The sequence below is a fragment of the Musca autumnalis genome, unplaced genomic scaffold (genome assembly GCF_047663935.1).
Source record: "Musca autumnalis isolate F117 unplaced genomic scaffold, ASM4766393v1 scaffold_2, whole genome shotgun sequence".
NCBI classification, from domain to species: domain Eukaryota; kingdom Metazoa; phylum Arthropoda; class Insecta; order Diptera; family Muscidae; genus Musca; species Musca autumnalis.
The window spans coordinates 241,531,838-241,558,488 of record NW_027411755.1 but is presented as its reverse complement, the minus strand read 5'-3'; the positions used below and the strand labels follow the sequence as shown (position 1 = coordinate 241,558,488).

The 26,651-nt window shown below is 25.9% G+C and overlaps 1 protein-coding gene across 1 annotated transcript in view; it reads left to right on the top strand.

The window, feature by feature from the left end:
* ds (dachsous cadherin-related 1) overlaps window positions 1–26,651 on the top strand; it is a 644,900-nt gene that overhangs the window by 512,470 nt on the left and 105,779 nt on the right. The window contains exons 3-6 of the mRNA XM_073971174.1: window positions 2,391–2,571; window positions 10,401–10,928; window positions 13,973–14,151; window positions 14,397–15,107. Coding sequence (XP_073827275.1) covers window positions 2,391–2,571; window positions 10,401–10,928; window positions 13,973–14,151; window positions 14,397–15,107 — 1,599 coding nt within the window. The remainder of the gene's footprint in view (window positions 1–2,390; window positions 2,572–10,400; window positions 10,929–13,972; window positions 14,152–14,396; window positions 15,108–26,651) is intronic.

Here is a 26,651-nt window from a genome sequence, read left to right as displayed (position 1 = left end):
CAGAAAAAAATTTAAAAATCCACGCCCATATTTTTTTGTTGGACGTTAGAAAATTATTTTTAAAAAATGTAAGTCCTGAAAAAATATTTTTAAAAATCCACGCCTTTATTTTTTTGTTGGACGTTAGAAAATTATTTTTAAAAAATTTAAGTCCAGAAAAAAATATTTTTAAAAAAATATTATTAAAAAATCCACGCCTAGAATATTTGTTGTTGGACGTTGCAAAAATTATTTTTAGAAATCCACGTCTAGACTTTTTTGTTGGACGTTGGAAAAAATATTTTTAAAAATCCAAGCCCAAAAAAATCCAAATTATTTTTTTATTTTTAAAAACCCACACCTAATTTTTGTAACAAGTTGGAAAAATTATTTTTAAAAATTCAAGTCCAGAAAAGATTGTTTTTAAAAATTCACGCCTAGATTTTTTTTAACATTTGAAAAATTATTTTTAAAATTTCAATTGCAGAAAAATATTTTTAAAAATCCACGCCTAGATTTTTGTTTTACCTTGGAAAAATTATGTTTTTAATTTAATTCGCCTAGGTTTCTGTTAGAAACTGAAAAAATATTTTTACGCTAAGACTACTGTTAACCGTTGAAAGTATTATTATTATTTTTTTTTTTTTTTTAAATCCAAGCCTGGACTTCTGTTGGACGTCAAAAAACATTTTTTTATTTTCCACGCCAAGATTTCTTTTATAAGTTAAAAAATTATTTTGTTATTTATAAAAATCGACGACTTGACTTCTATTAAAAAAATTAATTTTTTTATGTATGCCTACAATCTCAAATATATTTCCTTCATCTGCATTCTCCACATTATTGTAGTCCTGTGTTATTAACATTTGAATTTCGAATGAAATGGAAAACGAATTTTATATAAGGCCTTAAATTAAGATTTGAAATGTTAATAATAGAGATTAGCCAACTTAATTTGAATATGTCTAAATGAATTTTCTACACCAAGAAATGTGTTCACAATGAGTGGTGGAACATAATTAACCAATGGCATACGAAATTAACCCAACATACAATACGACAATAAAATTCTGTTCAGCGATAAACATAAATAAATGTATTAATAGGTTATGTTGACAAAAATATACCAGGGATTCAGAGTCTAGGGAGGACGAGCATTACAGCTCGCATTTATAGGTTTTTACAAGGAACACAACAACAAACGACTTAAGAAACTAACACTAAATCCTTTACTGGGTAATTTTCTTTAATTACAATTCTCCCCAACACAAAAATAAACCATTCTTATATTCGATAAGTAGTCATGTTGTTGCACTGTTTCTAACAAAATAAAATTGGACATAATAATCTATGTGGTAAAAAAAAGCAAACAAAAAAAGGAAAATAACTTTATTTAAATGTGTTGAGAAACTAGGCAACAACAAACCTACCTCCTTTATAAAAGAAAAAATACTATACAAAATTATGCATTTTTGCTGGTCAATTCTTTTGTTGTTAATTTTGTTTCAAACATTTGCTGCTGGTTGGCTTATACTGTACACACACCGCCGATAGTGATCACAGGCTATACGAAAACAACCAAAAAATAATTCTTTGTCTGGCATTATTTTTGTAGGCCAAACATAACACACATAGTACGACCATGGATGTTGGTCAGTGGATTTCTACGACAAGATCTTTGTGGTCGTATAATATTTTTTGCTGCAGCAGGAATTTTAATTGAAAAAATATATATTTTTGTGTACCCACAAAAAGCAAAAAAAAAATTAACATAATAACCAAAAATTACAATTACGTGGACAATGGGAAAAATTTTAGGCAAAAGTTCAAATTATTTAACAATTTAGGATGTTAAGAATTACCTGGGTACCTTTTCGTTCGTTTGGATTAACAATTTGGCAAAGTGTTAACCCTAAAAACAAGTGGAAATAAAAAAGCATTTTATTTATTTCGCTATACTCTCACAATATAAGAGCCAACATTATTTTATTTGGAAAATTCAGGGACTACAACACATGTCTTGTTGAAGTTTTGAATTACCGCATTATTGTTCCCATAAGATACTCGTAATTCGATGGGAGACGCATACAAATCTTGCTCTATCATTTGACTTTTGTGATGACCTTTTGAGACCCTTCTTCGCTGCTTATGGGTTAAAACTAGTCTTCGTTATAAACAAAAAAAAAACTTTGACAAAACATGTAATTATGTCTGTTACTCGGACCAAAAGTTAAAATGTTAATTATGCCCATTTAAAGCTGTTGTTTGCCATTAAGGTGTTATTTTAGTTGTTAAACTTTGTTATTGTTTACTGTTATCTTTTTAATAATTTAATTTTGTTTAGTGTTTGTTATTTTGGTTTTTTTTTATTTCGTATTCTAATGAGTTTGGTATTCTTCTTTTGCTTACAGGTGTCAGCTAATGACCCGGATTGTGGTGTTAATGCCATGGTCACTTACACCATGGGTCCGTTAAGTCGACCAATTAACGAATTTGAGGTCCGTCCAGCATCTGGTGAAATTTGTATTGCTGGTGATTTGGATTTTGAAAAGAAAAATGTTTACGAGTTTCCGGTTGTGGCCACAGATAGAGGTAAGTTCAAGAGTAAAATATTTTTTTTTTCATAACCTATGTGACTCTATCAAATATAAAATATAAAAAATATGTAAAATATAAAATATAAAATATAAAAGATAAAATATAAAATATAAAATATAAAATATAAAATATAAAATATAAAATATAAAATATAAAATATAAAATATAAAATATAAAATATAAAATATAAAATATAAAATATAAAATATAAAATATAAAATATAAAATATAAAATATAAAATATAAAATATAAAATATAAAATATAAAATATAAAATATAAAATATAAAATATAAAATATAAAATATAAAATATAAAATATAAAATATAAAATATAAAATATAAAATATAAAATATAAAATATAAAATATAAAATATAAAATATAAAATATAAAATATAAAATATAAAATATAAAATATAAAATATAAAATATAAAATATAAAATATAAAATATAAAATATAAAATATAAAATATAAAATATAAAATATAAAATATAAAATATAAAATATAAAATATAAAATATAAAATATAAAATATAAAATATAAAATATAAAATATAAAATATAAAATATAAAATATAAAATATAAAATATAAAATATAAAATATAAAATATAAAATATAAAATATAAAATATAAAATATAAAATATAAAATATAAAATATAAAATATAAAATATAAAATATAAAATATAAAATATAAAATATAAAATATAAAATATAAAATATAAAATATAAAATATAAAATATAAAATATAAAATATAAAATATAAAATATAAAATATAAAATATAAAATATAAAATATAAAATATAAAATATAAAATATAAAATATAAAATATAAAATATAAAATATAAAATATAAAATATAAAATATAAAATATAAAATATAAAATATAAAATATAAAATATAAAATATAAAATATAAAATATAAAATATAAAATATAAAATATAAAATATAAAATATAAAATATAAAATATAAAATATAAAATATAAAATATAAAATATAAAATATAAAATATAAAATATAAAATATAAAATATAAAATATAAAATATAAAATATAAAATATAAAATATAAAATATAAAATATAAAATATAAAATATAAAATATAAAATATAAAATATAAAATATAAAATATAAAATATAAAATATAAAATATAAAATATAAAATATAAAATATAAAATATAAAATATAAAATATAAAATATAAAATATAAAATATAAAATATAAAATATAAAATATAAAATATAAAATATAAAATATAAAATATAAAATATAAAATATAAAATATAAAATATAAAATATAAAATATAAAATATAAAATATAAAATATAAAATATAAAATATAAAATATAAAATATAAAATATAAAATATAAAATATAAAATATAAAATATAAAATATAAAATATAAAATATAAAATATAAAATATAAAATATAAAATATAAAATATAAAATATAAAATATAAAATATAAAATATAAAATATAAAATATAAAATATAAAATATAAAATATAAAATATAAAATATAAAATATAAAATATAAAATATAAAATATAAAATATAAAATATAAAATATAAAATATAAAATATAAAATATAAAATATAAAATATAAAATATAAAATATAAAATATAAAATATAAAATATAAAATATAAAATATAAAATATAAAATATAAAATATAAAATATAAAATATAAAATATAAAATATAAAATATAAAATATAAAATATAAAATATAAAATATAAAATATAAAATATAAAATATAAAATATAAAATATAAAATATAAAATATAAAATATAAAATATAAAATATAAAATATAAAATATAAAATATAAAATATAAAATATAAAATATAAAATATAAAATATAAAATATAAAATATAAAATATAAAATATAAAATATAAAATATAAAATATAAAATATAAAATATAAAATATAAAATATAAAATATAAAATATAAAATATAAAATATAAAATATAAAATATAAAATATAAAATATAAAATATAAAATATAAAATATAAAATATAAAATATAAAATATAAAATATAAAATATAAAATATAAAATATAAAATATAAAATATAAAATATAAAATATAAAATATAAAATATAAAATATAAAATATAAAATATAAAATATAAAATATAAAATATAAAATATAAAATATAAAATATAAAATATAAAATATAAAATATAAAATATAAAATATAAAATATAAAATATAAAATATAAAATATAAAATATAAAATATAAAATATAAAATATAAAATATAAAATATAAAATATAAAATATAAAATATAAAATATAAAATATAAAATATAAAATATAAAATATAAAATATAAAATATAAAATATAAAATATAAAATATAAAATATAAAATATAAAATATAAAATATAAAATATAAAATATAAAATATAAAATATAAAATATAAAATATAAAATATAAAATATAAAATATAAAATATAAAATATAAAATATAAAATATAAAATATAAAATATAAAATATAAAATATAAAATATAAAATATAAAATATAAAATATAAAATATAAAATATAAAATATAAAATATAAAATATAAAATATAAAATATAAAATATAAAATATAAAATATAAAATATAAAATATAAAATATAAAATATAAAATATAAAATATAAAATATAAAATATAAAATATAAAATATAAAATATAAAATATAAAATATAAAATATAAAATATAAAATATAAAATATAAAATATAAAATATAAAATATAAAATATAAAATATAAAATATAAAATATAAAATATAAAATATAAAATATAAAATATAAAATATAAAATATAAAATATAAAATATAAAATATAAAATATAAAATATAAAATATAAAATATAAAATATAAAATATAAAATATAAAATATAAAATATAAAATATAAAATATAAAATATAAAATATAAAATATAAAATATAAAATATAAAATATAAAATATAAAATATAAAATATAAAATATAAAATATAAAATATAAAATATAAAATATAAAATATAAAATATAAAATATAAAATATAAAATATAAAATATAAAATATAAAATATAAAATATAAAATATAAAATATAAAATATAAAATATAAAATATAAAATATAAAATATAAAATATAAAATATAAAATATAAAATATAAAATATAAAATATAAAATATAAAATATAAAATATAAAATATAAAATATAAAATATAAAATATAAAATATAAAATATAAAATATAAAATATAAAATATAAAATATAAAATATAAAATATAAAATATAAAATATAAAATATAAAATATAAAATATAAAATATAAAATATAAAATATAAAATATAAAATATAAAATATAAAATATAAAATATAAAATATAAAATATAAAATATAAAATATAAAATATAAAATATAAAATATAAAATATAAAATATAAAATATAAAATATAAAATATAAAATATAAAATATAAAATATAAAATATAAAATATAAAATATAAAATATAAAATATAAAATATAAAATATAAAATATAAAATATAAAATATAAAATATAAAATATAAAATATAAAATATAAAATATAAAATATAAAATATAAAATATAAAATATAAAATATAAAATATAAAATATAAAATATAAAATATAAAATATAAAATATAAAATATAAAATATAAAATATAAAATATAAAATATAAAATATAAAATATAAAATATAAAATATAAAATATAAAATATAAAATATAAAATATAAAATATAAAATATAAAATATAAAATATAAAATATAAAATATAAAATATAAAATATAAAATATAAAATATAAAATATAAAATATAAAATATAAAATATAAAATATAAAATATAAAATATAAAATATAAAATATAAAATATAAAATATAAAATATAAAATATAAAATATAAAATATAAAATATAAAATATAAAATATAAAATATAAAATATAAAATATAAAATATAAAATATAAAATATAAAATATAAAATATAAAATATAAAATATAAAATATAAAATATAAAATATAAAATATAAAATATAAAATATAAAATATAAAATATAAAATATAAAATATAAAATATAAAATATAAAATATAAAATATAAAATATAAAATATAAAATATAAAATATAAAATATAAAATATAAAATATAAAATATAAAATATAAAATATAAAATATAAAATATAAAATATAAAATATAAAATATAAAATATAAAATATAAAATATAAAATATAAAATATAAAATATAAAATATAAAATATAAAATATAAAATATAAAATATAAAATATAAAATATAAAATATAAAATATAAAATATAAAATATAAAATATAAAATATAAAATATAAAATATAAAATATAAAATATAAAATATAAAATATAAAATATAAAATATAAAATATAAAATATAAAATATAAAATATAAAATATAAAATATAAAATATAAAATATAAAATATAAAATATAAAATATAAAATATAAAATATAAAATATAAAATATAAAATATAAAATATAAAATATAAAATATAAAATATAAAATATAAAATATAAAATATAAAATATAAAATATAAAATATAAAATATAAAATATAAAATATAAAATATAAAATATAAAATATAAAATATAAAATATAAAATATAAAATATAAAATATAAAATATAAAATATAAAATATAAAATATAAAATATAAAATATAAAATATAAAATATAAAATATAAAATATAAAATATAAAATATAAAATATAAAATATAAAATATAAAATATAAAATATAAAATATAAAATATAAAATATAAAATATAAAATATAAAATATAAAATATAAAATATAAAATATAAAATATAAAATATAAAATATAAAATATAAAATATAAAATATAAAATATAAAATATAAAATATAAAATATAAAATATAAAATATAAAATATAAAATATAAAATATAAAATATAAAATATAAAATATAAAATATAAAATATAAAATATAAAATATAAAATATAAAATATAAAATATAAAATATAAAATATAAAATATAAAATATAAAATATAAAATATAAAATATAAAATATAAAATATAAAATATAAAATATAAAATATAAAATATAAAATATAAAATATAAAATATAAAATATAAAATATAAAATATAAAATATAAAATATAAAATATAAAATATAAAATATAAAATATAAAATATAAAATATAAAATATAAAATATAAAATATAAAATATAAAATATAAAATATAAAATATAAAATATAAAATATAAAATATAAAATATAAAATATAAAATATAAAATATAAAATATAAAATATAAAATATAAAATATAAAATATAAAATATAAAATATAAAATATAAAATATAAAATATAAAATATAAAATATAAAATATAAAATATAAAATATAAAATATAAAATATAAAATATAAAATATAAAATATAAAATATAAAATATAAAATATAAAATATAAAATATAAAATATAAAATATAAAATATAAAATATAAAATATAAAATATAAAATATAAAATATAAAATATAAAATATAAAATATAAAATATAAAATATAAAATATAAAATATAAAATATAAAATATAAAATATAAAATATAAAATATAAAATATAAAATATAAAATATAAAATATAAAATATAAAATATAAAATATAAAATATAAAATATAAAATATAAAATATAAAATATAAAATATAAAATATAAAATATAAAATATAAAATATAAAATATAAAATATAAAATATAAAATATAAAATATAAAATATAAAATATAAAATATAAAATATAAAATATAAAATATAAAATATAAAATATAAAATATAAAATATAAAATATAAAATATAAAATATAAAATATAAAATATAAAATATAAAATATAAAATATAAAATATAAAATATAAAATATAAAATATAAAATATAAAATATAAAATATAAAATATAAAATATAAAATATAAAATATAAAATATAAAATATAAAATATAAAATATAAAATATAAAATATAAAATATAAAATATAAAATATAAAATATAAAATATAAAATATAAAATATAAAATATAAAATATAAAATATAAAATATAAAATATAAAATATAAAATATAAAATATAAAATATAAAATATAAAATATAAAATATAAAATATAAAATATAAAATATAAAATATAAAATATAAAATATAAAATATAAAATATAAAATATAAAATATAAAATATAAAATATAAAATATAAAATATAAAATATAAAATATAAAATATAAAATATAAAATATAAAATATAAAATATAAAATATAAAATATAAAATATAAAATATAAAATATAAAATATAAAATATAAAATATAAAATATAAAATATAAAATATAAAATATAAAATATAAAATATAAAATATAAAATATAAAATATAAAATATAAAATATAAAATATAAAATATAAAATATAAAATATAAAATATAAAATATAAAATATAAAATATAAAATATAAAATATAAAATATAAAATATAAAATATAAAATATAAAATATAAAATATAAAATATAAAATATAAAATATAAAATATAAAATATAAAATATAAAATATAAAATATAAAATATAAAATATAAAATATAAAATATAAAATATAAAATATAAAATATAAAATATAAAATATAAAATATAAAATATAAAATATAAAATATAAAATATAAAATATAAAATATAAAATATAAAATATAAAATATAAAATATAAAATATAAAATATAAAATATAAAATATAAAATATAAAATATAAAATATAAAATATAAAATATAAAATATAAAATATAAAATATAAAATATAAAATATAAAATATAAAATATAAAATATAAAATATAAAATATAAAATATAAAATATAAAATATAAAATATAAAATATAAAATATAAAATATAAAATATAAAATATAAAATATAAAATATAAAATATAAAATATAAAATATAAAATATAAAATATAAAATATAAAATATAAAATATAAAATATAAAATATAAAATATAAAATATAAAATATAAAATATAAAATATAAAATATAAAATATAAAATATAAAATATAAAATATAAAATATAAAATATAAAATATAAAATATAAAATATAAAATATAAAATATAAAATATAAAATATAAAATATAAAATATAAAATATAAAATATAAAATATAAAATATAAAATATAAAATATAAAATATAAAATATAAAATATAAAATATAAAATATAAAATATAAAATATAAAATATAAAATATAAAATATAAAATATAAAATATAAAATATAAAATATAAAATATAAAATATAAAATATAAAATATAAAATATAAAATATAAAATATAAAATATAAAATATAAAATATAAAATATAAAATATAAAATATAAAATATAAAATATAAAATATAAAATATAAAATATAAAATATAAAATATAAAATATAAAATATAAAATATAAAATATAAAATATAAAATATAAAATATAAAATATAAAATATAAAATATAAAATATAAAATATAAAATATAAAATATAAAATATAAAATATAAAATATAAAATATAAAATATAAAATATAAAATATAAAATATAAAATATAAAATATAAAATATAAAATATAAAATATAAAATATAAAATATAAAATATAAAATATAAAATATAAAATATAAAATATAAAATATAAAATATAAAATATAAAATAAATATATAAAATTGTTAATTTTTTTGATAAAAAGTTGTATTATATTTTTCAAATAATTATTTAATTACAACATTCCGTATGCTTCTTCTTATTTCAGGTGGTTTAAGTACAACAGCCATTGTTAAAATACAACTAACCGATATCAATGACAATCGTCCAACATTTTATCCATCCCAATATAAGGTATCACTGCGTGATTCATCTTCGTCATTGTCGTCGGCTAGCTCTGGCTCAGCACAAACCGGCACGGCAAATGCCCAGATACCGATTGTCACCGTTATGGCTACCGATCCGGATTCAGGACGTTTCGGTGCACTTACCTATCGCATTGTTGGCGGCAATGATGTCAGTTTATTTCGCATCGATCGTGCAACGGGTGAAATTTTTGTAAATCGCCCCAATATGTTATCGACGCGCACGCAATCATTGCAACATGTGTTGAATGTATCGGCCAGCGATGGTGGCGGATTGAGGACACAACACGATGCTTTAGTATATGCGAACATAATTGATGCCACGCAAAGACCACCAATATTTGAAAAATTACGTTATAATTTCTACGTAAAAGAGGATGTCATGCGTGGCACGGTTGTGGGTACAATACAGGCGACGAGCACAGATGCAGGTGAGTTAAAAGAAGAGAAAAAGAAATAATAACAAAAAATGAAACTGAAAATAAGAATGTAGTGTTGTTGTTTTTGCATTGGAGTTTTTGGTTGGTTGAATAAGGCGTTGTTTTTGATTTTTTTGTTGTTTCTTTTTTTGGCAGAAGATTAAAATGAAATGATCGGCTGCAAATATTTTTGCAATTTTGAATTTATTGGATTAAAGGGGGGATCTCTTCAATAAAAAGTAGTTTCAAGATGGGAAGAATTATAAGAAAATTGCACTGTGATTTGTTTGTTTCAAAAATTATCTCACACCACTACCGAGCTTTATTTTGAAATATCCTCCTCAATTTCTTCCTTACTCTTTCCATGATTTCAAAATTTACTTTTCTATTTATTATTTTTTGTGATTTTCAAAACACTGTGCACCCCATTGGGATTTTTTGCCTTGTCAACATTTTAATGAGGCCCATCATCATCGTCGTCATCATCATTGCCTTAACGATCCTTTAGATAATAATGCCAAAAGAGAAGATATTATGTTGTTTTGTTCTTCCTTTTCATTTCATTCTTCATTTTCAATTTAAACTCATTGAAGCAAAAAAAGGCATTCATTAATTCAATGATTTGGAAACAAATATCTGAACATTTGATTGACAGTATAGACAATTTTGTTTTGTGTTCCCCGTTTTTTAAGAGGTTTCAACAAATAAAACCAAAAAACGCATTTTGTTCCATATTAATAAATTTTTTGTGTGGTTTTGGGATTTAGCGAAAAGAAAGGATTCTAAAAGGGGCTCCAAACTCAAGTGGTTTTTTAAAGGAATTTTAAGTAGTTATATTTTTGTAGCAAAAAATAATGGAAAAAATCATTTTAAACCAAAAGACAATTTTATTACAACAAGGAACAATCTTTAAAAGTCCACGTTTGTTGGCCTGATAGTCCTTGAAAAATATTCTTTAAAAATCCACGTTTGTTGGCCTGATAGTCCTTGAAAAAATATTCTTTAAAAATCCACGTTTGTTGGCCTGATAGTCCTTGAAAAAATATTCTTTAAAAATCCACGTTTGTTGGCCTGATAGTCCTTGAAAAAATATTCTTTAAAAATCCACGTTTGTTGGCCTGATAGTCCTTGAAAAAATATTCTTTAAAAATCCACGTTTGTTGGCCTGATAGTCCTTGAAAAAATATTCTTTAAAAATCCACGTTTGTTGGCCTGATAGTCCTTGAAAAAATATTCTTTAAAAATCCACGTTTGTTGGCCTGATAGTCCTTGAAAAAATATTCTTTAAAAATCCACGTTTGTTGGCCTGATAGTCCTTGAAAAAATATTCTTTAAAAATCCACGTTTGTTGGCCTGATAGTCCTTGAAAAAATATTCTTTAAAAATCCACGTTTGTTGGCCTGATAGTCCTTGAAAAAATATTCTTTAAAAATCCACGTTTGTTGGCCTGATAGTCCTTGAAAAAATATTCTTTAAAAATCCACGTTTGTTGGCCTGATAGTCCTTGAAAAAATATTCTTTAAAAATCCACGTTTGTTGGCCTGATAGTCCTTGAAAAAATATTCTTTAAAAATCCACGTTTGTTGGCCTGATAGTCCTTGAAAAAATATTCTTTAAAAATCCACGTTTGTTGGCCTGATAGTCCTTGAAAAAATATTCTTTAAAAATCCACGTTTGTTGGCCTGATAGTCCTTGAAAAAATATTCTTTAAAAATCCACGTTTGTTGGCCTGATAGTCCTTGAAAAAATATTCTTAAAAAATCCACGTTTGTTGGCCTGATAGTCCTTGAAAAATATTCTTTAAAAATCCACGTTTGTTGGCCTGATAGTCCTTGAAAAAATATTCTTTAAAAATCCACGTTTGTTGGCCTGATAGTCCTTGAAAAAATATTCTTTAAAAATCCACGTTTGTTGGCCTGATAGTCCTTGAAAAAATATTCTTTAAAAATCCACGTTTGTTGGCCTGATAGTCCTTGAAAAAATATTCTTTAAAAATATACGTTTGTTGGCCTGATAGTCCTTGAAAAAATATTCTTTAAAAATCCACGTTTGTTGGCCTGATAGTCCTTGAAAAAATATTCTTTAAAAATCCACGTTTGTTGGCCTGATAGTCCTTGAAAAAACGTTCTTTAAAAATCCACGTTTGTTGGCCTGATAGTCTTTGAAATAATATTCTTTAAAAATCCACGTTTGTTGGCCTGATAGTCCTTGAAAAAAATATTCTTTAAAAATCCACGTTTGTTGGCCTGATAGTCCTTGAAAAAATATTCTTTAAAAATCCACGTTTGTTGGCCTAATAGTCCTTGAAAAAATATTCTTTAAAAATCCACGTTTGTTGGCCTGATAGTCCTTGAAAAAATATTCTTTAAAAATCCACGTTTGTTGGCCTGATAGTCCTTGAAAAAATATTCTTTAAAAATCCACGTTTGTTGGCCTGATAGTCCTTGAAAAAATATTCTTTAAAAATCCACGTTTGTTGGCCTGATAGTCCTTGAAAAAATATTCTTTAAAAATCCACGTTTGTTGGCCTGATAGTCCTTGAAAAAATATTCTTTAAAAATCCACGTTTGTTGGCCTGATAGTCCTTGAAAAAAATATTCTTTAAAAATCCACGTTTGTTGGCCTGATGGTCCTTGAAAAAATATTCTTTAAAAATCCACGTTTGTTGGCCTGATGGTCCTTGAAAAATATTCTATAAAACTTAACGTTTAAAAATCCACATTTGTTGCCCTGATGGTCCTTGAAAAAAAATTCTTTAAAAATCCACGTTTGTTGGCCTGATAGCCCTTGAAAAATATTCTTTAAAAATCCACGTTTGTTTGCTGATAGTCCTTGAAAAAATATTCTTTAAAAATCCACGTTTGTTGGCCTGATAGTCCTTGAAAAAATATTCTTTAAAACTCCACGTATGTTGGCCTTTCTAAAAAAAATCACATTTATTTGTCCTTCAAAAATATTTTTTTTCAAAAATCTAAATTAATTTTATATCTATCTATTTTAATTTAATAAATTATTTTATCTTAAATTTAATCAATTTTTTATCTTTTCTGTTCCAGTAAATCGCAATGCTGTCCATTATTCCATTTATGGTGGCAATAATGAAGGTTACTTTACCATAGATGAAAATTCCGGCAACATACGTGTGGCCAATACCTTAGATCGGGAAATGAAATCCCATGTGCTGCTTAACGTACAGGCAACAATGAGTCATACTTCGCATCAAGGATATACCCAAGTAAGTTAAAACCATATATAAGAAGCATTCATAGCCGTACGGGGATAACTCTGATCCTTTCTTCCAATAACCACTCCCAATCCCTGTTAACCATTCTCCTTTAAAAATGTATTCCAAAAAATCCTGTTTGTCTGTCATCGTCAACTACAAATTTTATTTTCTTTAACGAAAAACTAACAAGAATTCTCAGCATTTGCCTTAACTTCACTGTCTTCTTCTTTTTTTTCTTCCATCCACCAACACAGGTCAATATTATAATCGAAGATGTTAATGACAATGCACCCGAATTCGAAACGAATATCATACGCATCTCAGTTCCTGAAAATTTCGAATTGGGCAAACCTTTGTATGCCGCTTATGCTAATGACAGGGATTCTGGTAAAAATGCTGAAATCTCATATATATTGACAATGTTAACAACGACAGACACATTCAACAATGTCACGATGTCTTCACAAAAGACAGGAACAACAGCCGGAGCAACAGCAAACACAGCCGGTAATGGTGGTGCTGGTGGAGCATCTTCGTCGTCTCAACAGAATGCATCAACACAAAATAATCAAGCTTCTGGCTTAAAAACTGTACACGGTACATCTTCTAGCAGCCAAACATCTGCATATGGCAGCAGTAGTGGTGGCGGCAGTGGAGGTGGTGGTGCTGCAGCTACTACTGGTGATAGTGTCAGCAGCAGCAGCAGCAGTGGCATTGGTTCTAAGTTACAAAATCTTTTTACTATCGATGCACGTTCAGGCCACCTAACATTGTCACGACACTTGGATTACGAAACTTCACAGAGACATACGTTAATTGTCACTGCCATGGACGCTGGGCAGCCACGTTTATCAAGCAATTTAACCATTGTCGTGGAAGTACAGGATGTCAATGATAATCCACCAGAATTTGAACGTAATGAGTACCATGTAAAAGTGTTGGAATCAATGCCAGTTAATTCACAGGTAAGCAAGGCTGAGACAAATGCACAAATATACACACACATGCACAAATAAAATAACAATACTTAAGCTAAAGCATTTCAGTCTTATAGATTTGCCAAAAGCCAGTTTGCAAAGAAAAAATAAGCAAAGTCGTTCAAATTTCCTTGTAACCAGCCAGTCTCGGGGACTTTGTGAACATAAACAAAAGACTTAAGACACAAACGTGTTTTTTCTCTCTACCATCCACAAAGACTTTGACGTTAATTTAATTTGCAATAGTTTTTTGGGGGTTTTGTCAACGTCTCCTGTCATTCCATTAACGTTAAATATTTTAATTATATTTTATTTGAAGCCATTAATCAACAAATTTGTTGGTTATTAAATTAACGAACTATTTATATACGAGTATTAGCCACCATTGGCGTAGGTACAGCAATTTTTGTATAAACTAAACCATTTAAATTCAACTTGAAGGAACGTTCCTAGAATTTTCATATGTTTTAGAAAGTTTTTTACTCAGGTATAAGGTACACTTTTGCAGTTATTTGTGCTATTGAATTTTGATCGGTTCGGTATCTGGTGACCAGAATCGGAGAAAAAAACTAAAAAATCGAATATTTTCTAAAGTTTTGACCACACAAAGAGTTCGGATGTTCAAGAAAGTTTTTTTTTACTGAAATCCTTGCTAAATTTTTGTGATTGATTGTTTTCTTGATTTTTAAATGGTTTAGTTTCTATGGAGCGGAAACCGAAAAAAAAGGGGATAAAATTTGCTTTGCTATTTGACCTTAAAGAACTATTTCTACAGAGTTCGGGGGTTTGATTCCCAGGCTAGACAACATCAAACACAATCTACCGAGGGAAAACCTCAATATAATATCTGAGTATTTTCAAATTTTCTACAAGTTGTATTGCTAGAAATGTCCCTTGAGCTTGACAAGAAAAAGGTGGTTTCATATCATTAAGCTCGAATTGTTAACCCAATATTGAAAGTACCAGAAGACTTTGATTAACAAATATTACAAATTCGATAAAAGTAAGGTTTTGTTCCCAGTAGAGTGACTCTAACGTAATTTCGAAAAATATCTAAATTTGTTTTGCATGTCGAAATACTTACTTACATACTTACTTAGCTGGCCCATTACAGAACATTTGTTCTATAGGCCGAACTAAGAAGAGATCTCCATTCCTCTCTATTTGTTGCTTCGCACTCTGGAATACCGCGCCTTTTCATCTCATCATCCACTTGTTTGCGCCATCTATTCCTTGGCCTACCAATTCTGCTTGCGCAAGTACCCATGCTTCGGAGCCATGCATTAGCACGGGTAGTATCAGCGTTTTGTATAGTGTTATTTTTGTTTGACGAGATGTGGATTTGTTTTTAAATTGCTTACATAAACCATAGTAGCATCTGTTGGTCAATACAATTCTTCTCCTTATTTCCCAACTGATGTTGTTTGTTGTGTTTATGGCAGTGCCGAGGTAGACGAAGTCTTTAACTACCTCAAAATTGTAGGTTCCAATGTCAACAGTTGGCCCGATCTCTATGGACGCATTGCGCGTCGACACCATCAGCTTGGTCTTCTCGCCGTTTACCGCCAGACCCACTTTAGAAGATTCTCCTTCGGCCTTCATAAAGGTATCGGTTACTTCTTTTACTAATCGTCCCATGATGTCTATAGCATCAGCATAAGCAAGTAAAATGTGGCTATTGGTGTAGATTGTGCCACTTCTTTTGACGTTTGCCTCTCGTATACCTTTTTCTAGCAGGACTTGCCGCAGGGTAAATATCTGGTCAATGGTGACTTGTCAGGTCTAAAGCCTCATTGGTACGGTCCAATTATTTCGTTGACCATGGGCATTAGTCGTTTGCACAATGTCCCTGACACTCTCTAGTATGCGATAGGGAAAAGACTTATGTCCCTATAGTTAGAGCATAAAGTCTTATCTCCTTTCTTATGGACGGGACACAGGATGCTCAGGTTCCAATCGTCGAGTACGCGTTCTTCCTGCCAGATAGAGGGAAACTAACTGATGCATACACCTCATCAGCGTATCGCCTACGGTTTTAAACAGCTCGGCTGGTAAGCCATCGGCTCCTGCTGCTTTATTATTCTTCAGTCGGTTGATTGCTGTTTTTACCTCATCATGGCCGGGCGGTATACATTCTATACCATCTTCTGGGATTGGATCTGTGGTATCATCGTCTTCGCTACTATTGGATACCAGCAGATTTGAGAAATGTTCCTTCCATATCCTGAGCACGCTATCTGTATTTGTTACCAGATTACCTTGCTGGTCTCTACAGGAGGATATGCCTGTACCAAAGCCATCAGTTTGATGCTTCACTCTTTGGTAGAATTTTCGGACTTCATTCTGGCTTCTGTATATCTCGATTTTATCACACTCCCGCTTTTCCATTTCTCTCTTTTTCTTGCGGAAAAGACGTTTCTCTTCTCTCCTTTTCTCCCGATATCTCTCTCGTGCGCTACGTTGCTACTGATTGTAAAGTAGCTCTGTAAGCTGCATTTTTCTCTTCGGTAGCAGCACGACACTCCTGGTCATACCATGAATTCCTTTGTGGAGGTCTTATGAATCCAAGTATGGATTTTGCGGCTGTTTGCATGGAGTGGGCAACATTTTGTCATTGTGTTGTTATGTTATCGGGACAAGGAGTGCTCGCGTTAAGGGGTAGTTTACACTATATGTAAATGTCATATGACATGAAATTTTCCATCGTTAAATATTCACTAATATGTGGAATATTGAAGTTTTCCTTACGCCATTTATTCTGTGCGTCCACCCCAACAAAAATATAATAAAATTGCTTCTCCACATTGCCTCCGTGGGTAGATATGGAATGTTTTTATTTCGTGTCATATGACATTGATATATAGTGTAAACTACCTCTAAGCAATTGGGCTAGTTGTGTGGAATATGCTGTGGCTATCTGTTGTGTTTGCAGCCTATCGATGTCCAACTTCCGCGTTGTGTCTGTTCGTGCTTTATTTGCAACGTTTAGACGGGTACGTACCTTTACTGCAACAAGGTAGTGGTCCGAATTAATGTTTGCGCTTCGGAACGATCGTAAATCCAACACGCTCGATGAATGTCTTCCATCTATCACAACATGATCATTTCAATTTCTTGTTTTCTGATCTGGAACAGCCAGGTGCCCTTATGAATATCGAGATGATTAAATCTGGTACTGCTAACTACCATGTTTTTGCAGCTGCAAAGTCTATCAGTCTCATACCATTGTCAGATGTTTCACTGTGGAGACTGAATTTCCCGACTGTTGGGCCAAAGATATTCTCCTTTCCAATTTTGGCATTAAAATCGCCTAGAATGATTTTAATGTCATGGGCAGGGCAACGGTCATATGTTTCTTCTAAGCGCTCGTAAAATATATCTTTGGTCTGTTCGGCCTTTTCTTCAGTGGGAGCATGAGCGCAAATAAAGCTGATGTTGAAGAATTTAGCTTTTATTTTAATTGCTGGATACCAGATGTTTTAGTCTGCGACTAACTACAAATCCGCAACCAAACTCATGCTTTACGTCATGGCAGCTATAATACAGTGCGTCACCTTTAGGTGTTGTTGTGACGCCTTTCCCAATCCATCGTATTTCCTGTATGGCAGTAATATCGGCCTTGTACTTTTCAAGTACGTCTGCCAATGCGAAGACTGCACCTTCTCTATAAAGAGTGCGAACATTCCAGGTGCAGATTCACAGATCATGGTCCTTAAAACGTTTGCGGGGTTCGTCAACTTTGGAAGGGTTTGTTTTTCTTTTCTTTCGTTTTTTCATAGTAGGCTGTTTTTTCTAGGGGAGGGTTACTAACCCGACGCCCAAACCCAAGTTTTTAACGTTCTTATGGGTCAACGCGCGGCACATGTTAGCTCACTACCTTTACCGGATGTTAAAGGCAGTTCCCCAGGTGACACCACGGGGAGGTCAGTGTCCACTTGAGATGAAAGAGGGACCAAGATAAATCCTGGTCTTTGCCATGTTAAAGCCAGTCAGGACCGTTGCTTCCATCCCCTACGTCACCCCTGCTCCCTTTATTATAAGTTACTAATTCCCCAAACTCTTTCTAATGAAAAAAATTAAGGATTTCTGGTAAATTAGTCCCAAGTAGGGTACTAACATTTCTTCCACTCCGCACAACATAAACTTTTGCCTTTTAATTTGATTGTAGTTGTTTTTTTCTTTCCTAAGCTTTTGTATTCCAAAACCAGACATGTCAACATGTCCCATACCCCAAGTCAATCATTGGAATGATGTTTAAAACTCTCAGCTGTATTGCCTGCTGCAACAGCAACGGCAGTAGCAGCGGCAACATTGTTGAGTGATTTATGTTAGACAGGCGTCTTTTGGTGTCCCCTCTCTCATTTAAGTTGGCTTTAACATTCCTTTGCTGTTTGTATTTTTTTTTTTGTAATTTTGGTTGTTATTTTATAGCGTGTGCTGAAACGGACCTGTTTGAGATATTTTCTGCTGCTATTTTTTGCGTTATATTCAAATACAATGAGATTTAATTTTTCAATTAAAACCAGTGGGCATTTTGGGTGCTTGTTTGTTTGTTCAAAATGTTTATTAGCTATGTCATTTTAATTGTACAAAGCAACAGAAAAAAAAAACAATAATTTTGGATTGGAAAAAGTAGGAATGTTTTAATTAAGTTTGGTCACAAGTGAGGCTGAGTAGAAGGGCGATATTTTGGTCTATGGACACAGAGCTGTCCAAATATGATGTCAGGAGGGAAGAAATGTCTAAATATAACCTAAATGAAGATTAAAAATTACAAGCAAATAACAGTAAGTATTAAAAAGTTGTAGATTTGCCCAAAGTCATCTACCTGCCCCAATATTGCATACCTTTCAAACATTTATTATTTTTCTTTTGTCACAGCGACCTTACAATTCCATTCTCAGCTTTAATGAAAAAATTGACATTTCTATTAAGAACCAAAACATTTTTTCCTTTCATAAAAAAAACTCAATAACAGCCACTCAAACAAATTATAACAACAACTACTAGACAAAAATACTAATTTAGTACAAGACATTAACAAATTCATTTTTGTACAATTCGTAGAATGAAAGAAAGATTTCATTATGAAACCAAGATATTCATAGCGTTTGTGTTTTTTTGGTCTTGTGCATTTGGTCGAATGTAACTCCAACTAAAGTGAAAATTTGAAAGTCACTTAACCCCAATTTGGTTAAGGAAACAAACGAAACAAACCAACAAAAAATCAAAACAAAGAAACCACACAGTTAACCACAAGAAAAGACACAAACACACAGTTACACAGATAACAAAGGCATCATATCCGAATGGAAGAAAAACAGCCCTAACTTTCCTTTGGCAAATTTTTTCTACGGGGATTTTCAAAAAATTGTGCTGCAATTCTTGTTCATTTAACCAAAAGAGAAAAAAATCTTTGACTTTTAAGCTAGTTGGCGGTGATGGCTTTTGCTATTTAACCAATTTTTTTCGGGGTGTTTTTGCAATAAAATTCACATGGCCAACAACAAAGCAAAATAGTACAACACGACAAATCCTTTTTCTTCGCATTTTTCCTCTATGGCCTCTCTCTAGACACGATTTTAATCTCTATTATTGTTGTTGTTGTTTCTTTTGCTGCCGTTGTTTGGCCCCATCTTAGCCAATGTTGTTAAACGAAGTTTCCAACTCCCCTCAATGTTGTCTAACACACTAAACTCCCCACCACACAATTACCCGTGCCATAGTCAAGAAGAAAGTAATGCTGGCTGGCAACCACGATGAGGCTGTGGGACATAAACATACGCCAACGGTCAAAATAGGTTAATTGTACAAAAAATAAAATACTCTACTATGAATTTAAATAACAGTTTTGAAAAAAAAACTCAAATCCATGATTGGGGGCAGGAAAGAAAAAAAAAAAACATAACTTAAACCCTCTTCCCCCATCACAATTAGGGAATAAAGTAGGTATCACACAAGAAAGCAGATCATGAATGTTATGCGCTTGGAAAGAAATTCTGAAGTAAAGATACAATATCCCTTAATTTTGAGCGAAAAAGGTAAATGTCATTGAAATAATGAGAGAAAAAATAATAAACAAAAGCTACGTAATGCAACTGAAGCAGGGTAATGATATTAAAAAGTAAATTTTCCAAAGACCTAAATTATTTTAATTGTCAAGACGTTGACTTATTGGGCTTTAAGGTCTTTGTTTGTTAATGAAAAATAAAGATAATTTTATTTCATTTTTTATCCGATGTTTCGTTGGTGTTTCCCAACATCTTCAGGTATAATTTATTAAATATATAAACTTTCGTCAAATTTTGATATTGAACTTCTTAAGTTAGTGTAAACATTTACGACACAACACTGATCTATTTTTTAAACAGTATTACGATGTGCAATGTTTGAACCAAATCGGTTACCTCTTCGAGAGTATCTTGAGCCACATTTAAGTGAACATTTTTTATTTTTTTTTTTTGTGAGGTATTGATATTTTCCAACTTCGAACTTAAACTATGTTTAGTAAAAATATTTGGATATAAAAATTTGGGCTCAATCGATTACTCCGTTCGAGAGTTATCGTGCTCTCCAATCAGACAGACTAACGGATGGACAGGACATTTTTATGGATTTAATATGTACATACTCTCGTTAACCTATATGCTGAGGATATAAAATGACATTACAAGTTCCCTCTGATTGCTGGGATACCTCTCGAGGAGTCAGAGTTTCTCACATAAATTTATAAAAAGTGACTGAGAGTGTAACAACACGTTTTATTTGGGTTTTAACACATTTGTGGCTTTAATTATACCCTCAGCATTTATGATAACGAGGGTATATACACTTTCATACGGGCAAAATGTGCCTCATCGAAATAATGGTTTTAGAACCTAAGTATGTTTGGACGATATGTGTTTCAGACAATTTGGAGTCTATTTAGTAATGTCCGTCCGTCTGTCTGTCTGGCTGGCTGGAGCGCACGATAACTCTCGAACGGATGTACCGATTTGGTCCAAAAGTTGGCTATCGCAATATTTTGTCCAAACTTAGTTTAAGTTCGAAGATGGGTAATAACGGTCCACTCCTTCCGGTACCTCCCTCACAAAATGTTCGGAAAATTTGTGCCCACGATAACTCTTGAAGGGAATAACCGACTTGGTCCATACTTTGCACATCGCACTCAATCGGTCCACGCCTTCGGGTACCTCCCACACAAAATTTCGGAAAAGTTCAGTTTAGGACCTGCTCTCGAATCGCTTTGATTTTTGTTGAAGCTATTTGCATTCGCTACCTCCATTACGACAGTTAAAGTTTTTTTAGGGGCAAGTCCATATATCATGGGAAAAGAGCCCGAAAAAAATGTCACCATATGTGGCGGTCGTAGAGCACGATAACTCTCGAACTGTTCAACCGATTTGGTCTTCGTCATATTATATCCAAACTTAGTTTAATGGGGCAATACCGGTCCACAACATCCGGTACTTCTCCCCAATATTTAAAAGTATCACTAAAATGCTAGGACGATATCACTTGAATGGGGCAACCAATTTGGTCCAAACTTTGGATCTCCTAATATGTTGTCAAAATTTAGATTAACTTCTAAAATGACCCATATCGGTCCTCCCTAAGGCTACCTCACCCTCAAAAGTTCAACATTTGTGTCTTAGTGCAGTTAATTCCTAATCCACATTTTTGTCGGCAAGTTCAAATGTCCAAAGAAGGCCACAAAATTCTGAATACATTCGATCTGTCTGTAGGTGAAAATTTCACTTCACATTGGCTGAGCGTATATATCTGTCGGCAATGCCTGACACTTTTTTACTTGTTTTTACTGCCGATTGCGTAGATTGACTATGTACATATACGTATTATTACATAAATCTTTGTCGGCTAAGACTTCCAAGTCCTCGCTATAGAGGCTACCTGGGTAAACACAAGTACTCCGGCATCTCGGATTTCCTATTCGTGGATACTCGGATTGAATTCGCGCACTGTACACTGTTTGCTTGTAGTTCAAATGTTCGTAGACTGATACCCCTTCTAATTTCTTCAGCCCTTTTATAAGAAAAGTCACGTGGTACCATTACCCACTAAATAATTTATTTAAGGCTCTTGTTGGTAAGGATAACCGTGATGTGTGGCTTTGACTTGGTAGGTCAGTGAACCTAACGGCTAGTTAACCCAATCCCTGCGAAGGTTTTGTGAAGAAATGCATATTTTTTCACTTTATCCTGCTTCTGGGACAAGAATTGGAACCCAAATGACCGAAATATAGAAGGCAAATAGACAGCTGTAATGCTTTACTGTTAGAAAATTCTAATATTAATATAAATATGTTCAATATGTGGATTTTTTCTTCCAAAAAGTAAAATAACACAAGTGGTTCCATATGGAACCACCGCAGTGATTGGGTTAATTCAGTCGACAAAATAATATTTTATAACGAACATTTTCAATGGGTGTAGACGAAAAGGAGCGTGGCGACATTCGTCGTTACAGCTTGTGCAAGTACCCAGTCACCAGAACCATTCATTAGCACGTATATTATCAGTCTATTGTAAAGTTTTATTTTTGTTTGACGAGATGTGGCTTTGTTTTTAAACTTCTTACTTAAGCCGAAATAGCATCTGTTGGCCAACGCTATTCTTCTTTTTTATTTTCCAACTGATGTTATGGCGGTGCCGAGCTAGTCGAAGTCTTTAAATTATAGGAACCAACTTCCACAGTAGGTCAGAATTTTATGGACCATCAACTTTGTCTTTTCGCCGTTTACAGCCTGACTCACTTTACCATATTTTCCTTCAACTTTTTTACTTGATCGACTCATGATTTCCATGCCGTCAGAATAAGCAAGTAACAGGTGGCTATTGATGTGTATCGTGCATCTCTTATAACGTTTTCCTGCAGGATGAAATCTTTGAAGCCTCTTTTGGTACTGAACTTTCGGAGAGTTTCTTTCCTATTTTAACTGAGGGTCGTGTATCAGTTAAAGTCATATTACAAAGCCAAATAATAACAAATAACAAATTCTGTCATGGCTTGGAATACCTTTAAAAATAAGAGGGGCGTCGAAGACCATTTAATCGACAGCATGTGATAGGTTTTGACCTGCATCTCTTGGGCCCTCTCTAAAATTTGCAGCAGGTTCAAAAGTGGATTTGCCAGGTCCAAAGCCGCATTGGTACGGCCCAATTATATAGTATTATCTCCTTTCTTGTGGACTGGACACAGGAAGTTCAAGTTCCACCAGTCGGGTAATCGTTCTTCCTGCCAGATGGTGCCAGCTAGCTGTTTATACACCTTATCAGTGTGTCGCCTCTGGTTTTGAGCAGCTCTTAGGGTAAGCCTAGTATTACATACCGACAGTTTGGAAATATGTTATTTCCATATCCTGAGCATAATGTCTGCATCCAAAACCCGATTACCTTGCTAGTACACGGGGATGGATATGCCTGTAGAATTTCGGACTTCATTCTGGATCTGGTAGCTCCTCTTTTGCACTGTTGCTTTTCCATTTCTTCCGTTTTCCTGTGGAAAAGACGATTCATCTCTCTCCTTTTCCCACTATACCTCAAACATGCGCCATGCGTTGTTATTGTTTGTAGAGCACACGTGTACTCGACCATCCACTAGTGTCGCTTTTTAGGGGGGTTTGTAAATATTTTTCCTTGATTTTTTTAGTAGGATTCTTTTTATAGCGGTTCGTTAATAAGCCGACCACGCGGCGCATGTTGTCTTAATAACATTAACGGCTGATAAAGGCAGTTCCCAGGTGACACCACAGAGAGGTCAGTATCCACTTGAAATAAAAAAGAGACACTGAAAAATCCTGAGCATTGCCATATTAAAGCCGGTCAGGACCATTGCATCATCCTTCATCTCCTACTTCACAAACTGTTGTAGCAACGGAAATTGTTTTTTATCGAGAAATTCAGTTTTTTCGTCAGCTGGGGTAAATTCAGTCCCGCCCAGAGTCTCCATAAGCACCCGCTAAAACTTACGAAATTAGAAGAATAGTATTCTCCCTTTCGTTGGAGCTAAATCGGGTTCTTTATTTGTTAAATAATAGTTTACAATCTACTTGTGTTTAAATGCGATAAAAACATGGGTATAGATTAGGATTGATCATGGTGTGTGAAGATAGTTCAGGCAGACTTGATGGGGCTTTTGCAGCTGGGGTGTTAGCGATGAGTCGGCGAGTTCTGCTATAGACGATTCGTTGGTGGTTATGTTTGCTCTAACGGCTCGGGAAGCTAAGCGGTTGCTGATTTGATGTTCGGCCGTAGATAATCGGGGACACGATTCTCAGAAACACGATGGGTTCGGCGTTCGGCTCTTGATGTTCGGGAATACAATGTGTTCGGCTGTTGATGTTTGGGAATACAATGGGTTCGGCTGGTGATGTTCGGGAATACAATGGGTTCGGCTGTTGATGCTCGGGAACACGATGTATTCGGTGTTCGGGAACACGATGGGGTTCGGCGTGCGGTTGTTGATGCTCGGGACACGATGGGTTCAGGTATAATCTAGCGTTATGGTCTAATTTCTACCATGCGCTACTGGTTTCTAACTACGGAAAAGTTGTCCCGAAGGCCCTGTGGGACTGGTGACCTGACGGCCCTGTGGAACAGCTGACTCGAAGGCCCTGTGGAACAGCTTACCCGAAGCCCCATGGGAACTGCTGATTCGAAGGCCCTGTGGAACAGCTGATTCGAAGGCCCAGTGGAATAGTTGACTCGACGCCCCAGTGGAATAGTTGACCCGATGGCCCTGTGGAACAGCTGACTCGAAAGCCCTGTATATTAGCTATCACAACTTAATGGGAAGCCCTCAAAAAGTATTCCCAACGCTATAACACCGAGGTGTATGTCGGCGAATTTAGAACAGTCTTTTGAACAAGTGTCGTTTAGAGGCACCTCTCGGATCGGTCCAAAATGTTTACCATAGGTAGCCTTTGGGACCCTGATTCCAACGATATATAATTTTCCGGGCGAAGTCCATACTTTCCGAGATATGGGTCTTGACATTTGGGAAATTTCGTACTTGCAACACCTTCATGTTGTTTATGGACACCTCTGGGATCGGTCTGAAATTTTTACAGTAGATATATAATAATTTATTAAGTTATTATTGGGCTACGCGATCAAAACTCTCTTTTAAATTGAAAGTGTTCTTAAGTAGACAGCCTTCGGCTTTAAAACGATGCCCATATTGCCCACGTTAGAATTGTAAAATGTCAAGACCCATATCTCGGGAAGGATGGAATTTCCCCCGGAAAATTATATATCCTTGTATTCAGGATGCCAAGGGCTATTTACTCTAAACATTTTCGAGATGTGTCCCTAAACGACATTTAAGCCCAGTCTTTTGTTCCAATCCCTGTAGCTAACACCCAGCAGTAGTAAGCTCCCTCTTCTCAAGCATTTCTGAAATACTTCAGTGGTTTGGAGTATGAATTAAATGAGAATTATTTGTTGTGAGCAAAGACAATGCATGTTGTGACGTTGCGTTGCGGGTGGGTAGTAATGACGTAGTGCAGCTTTG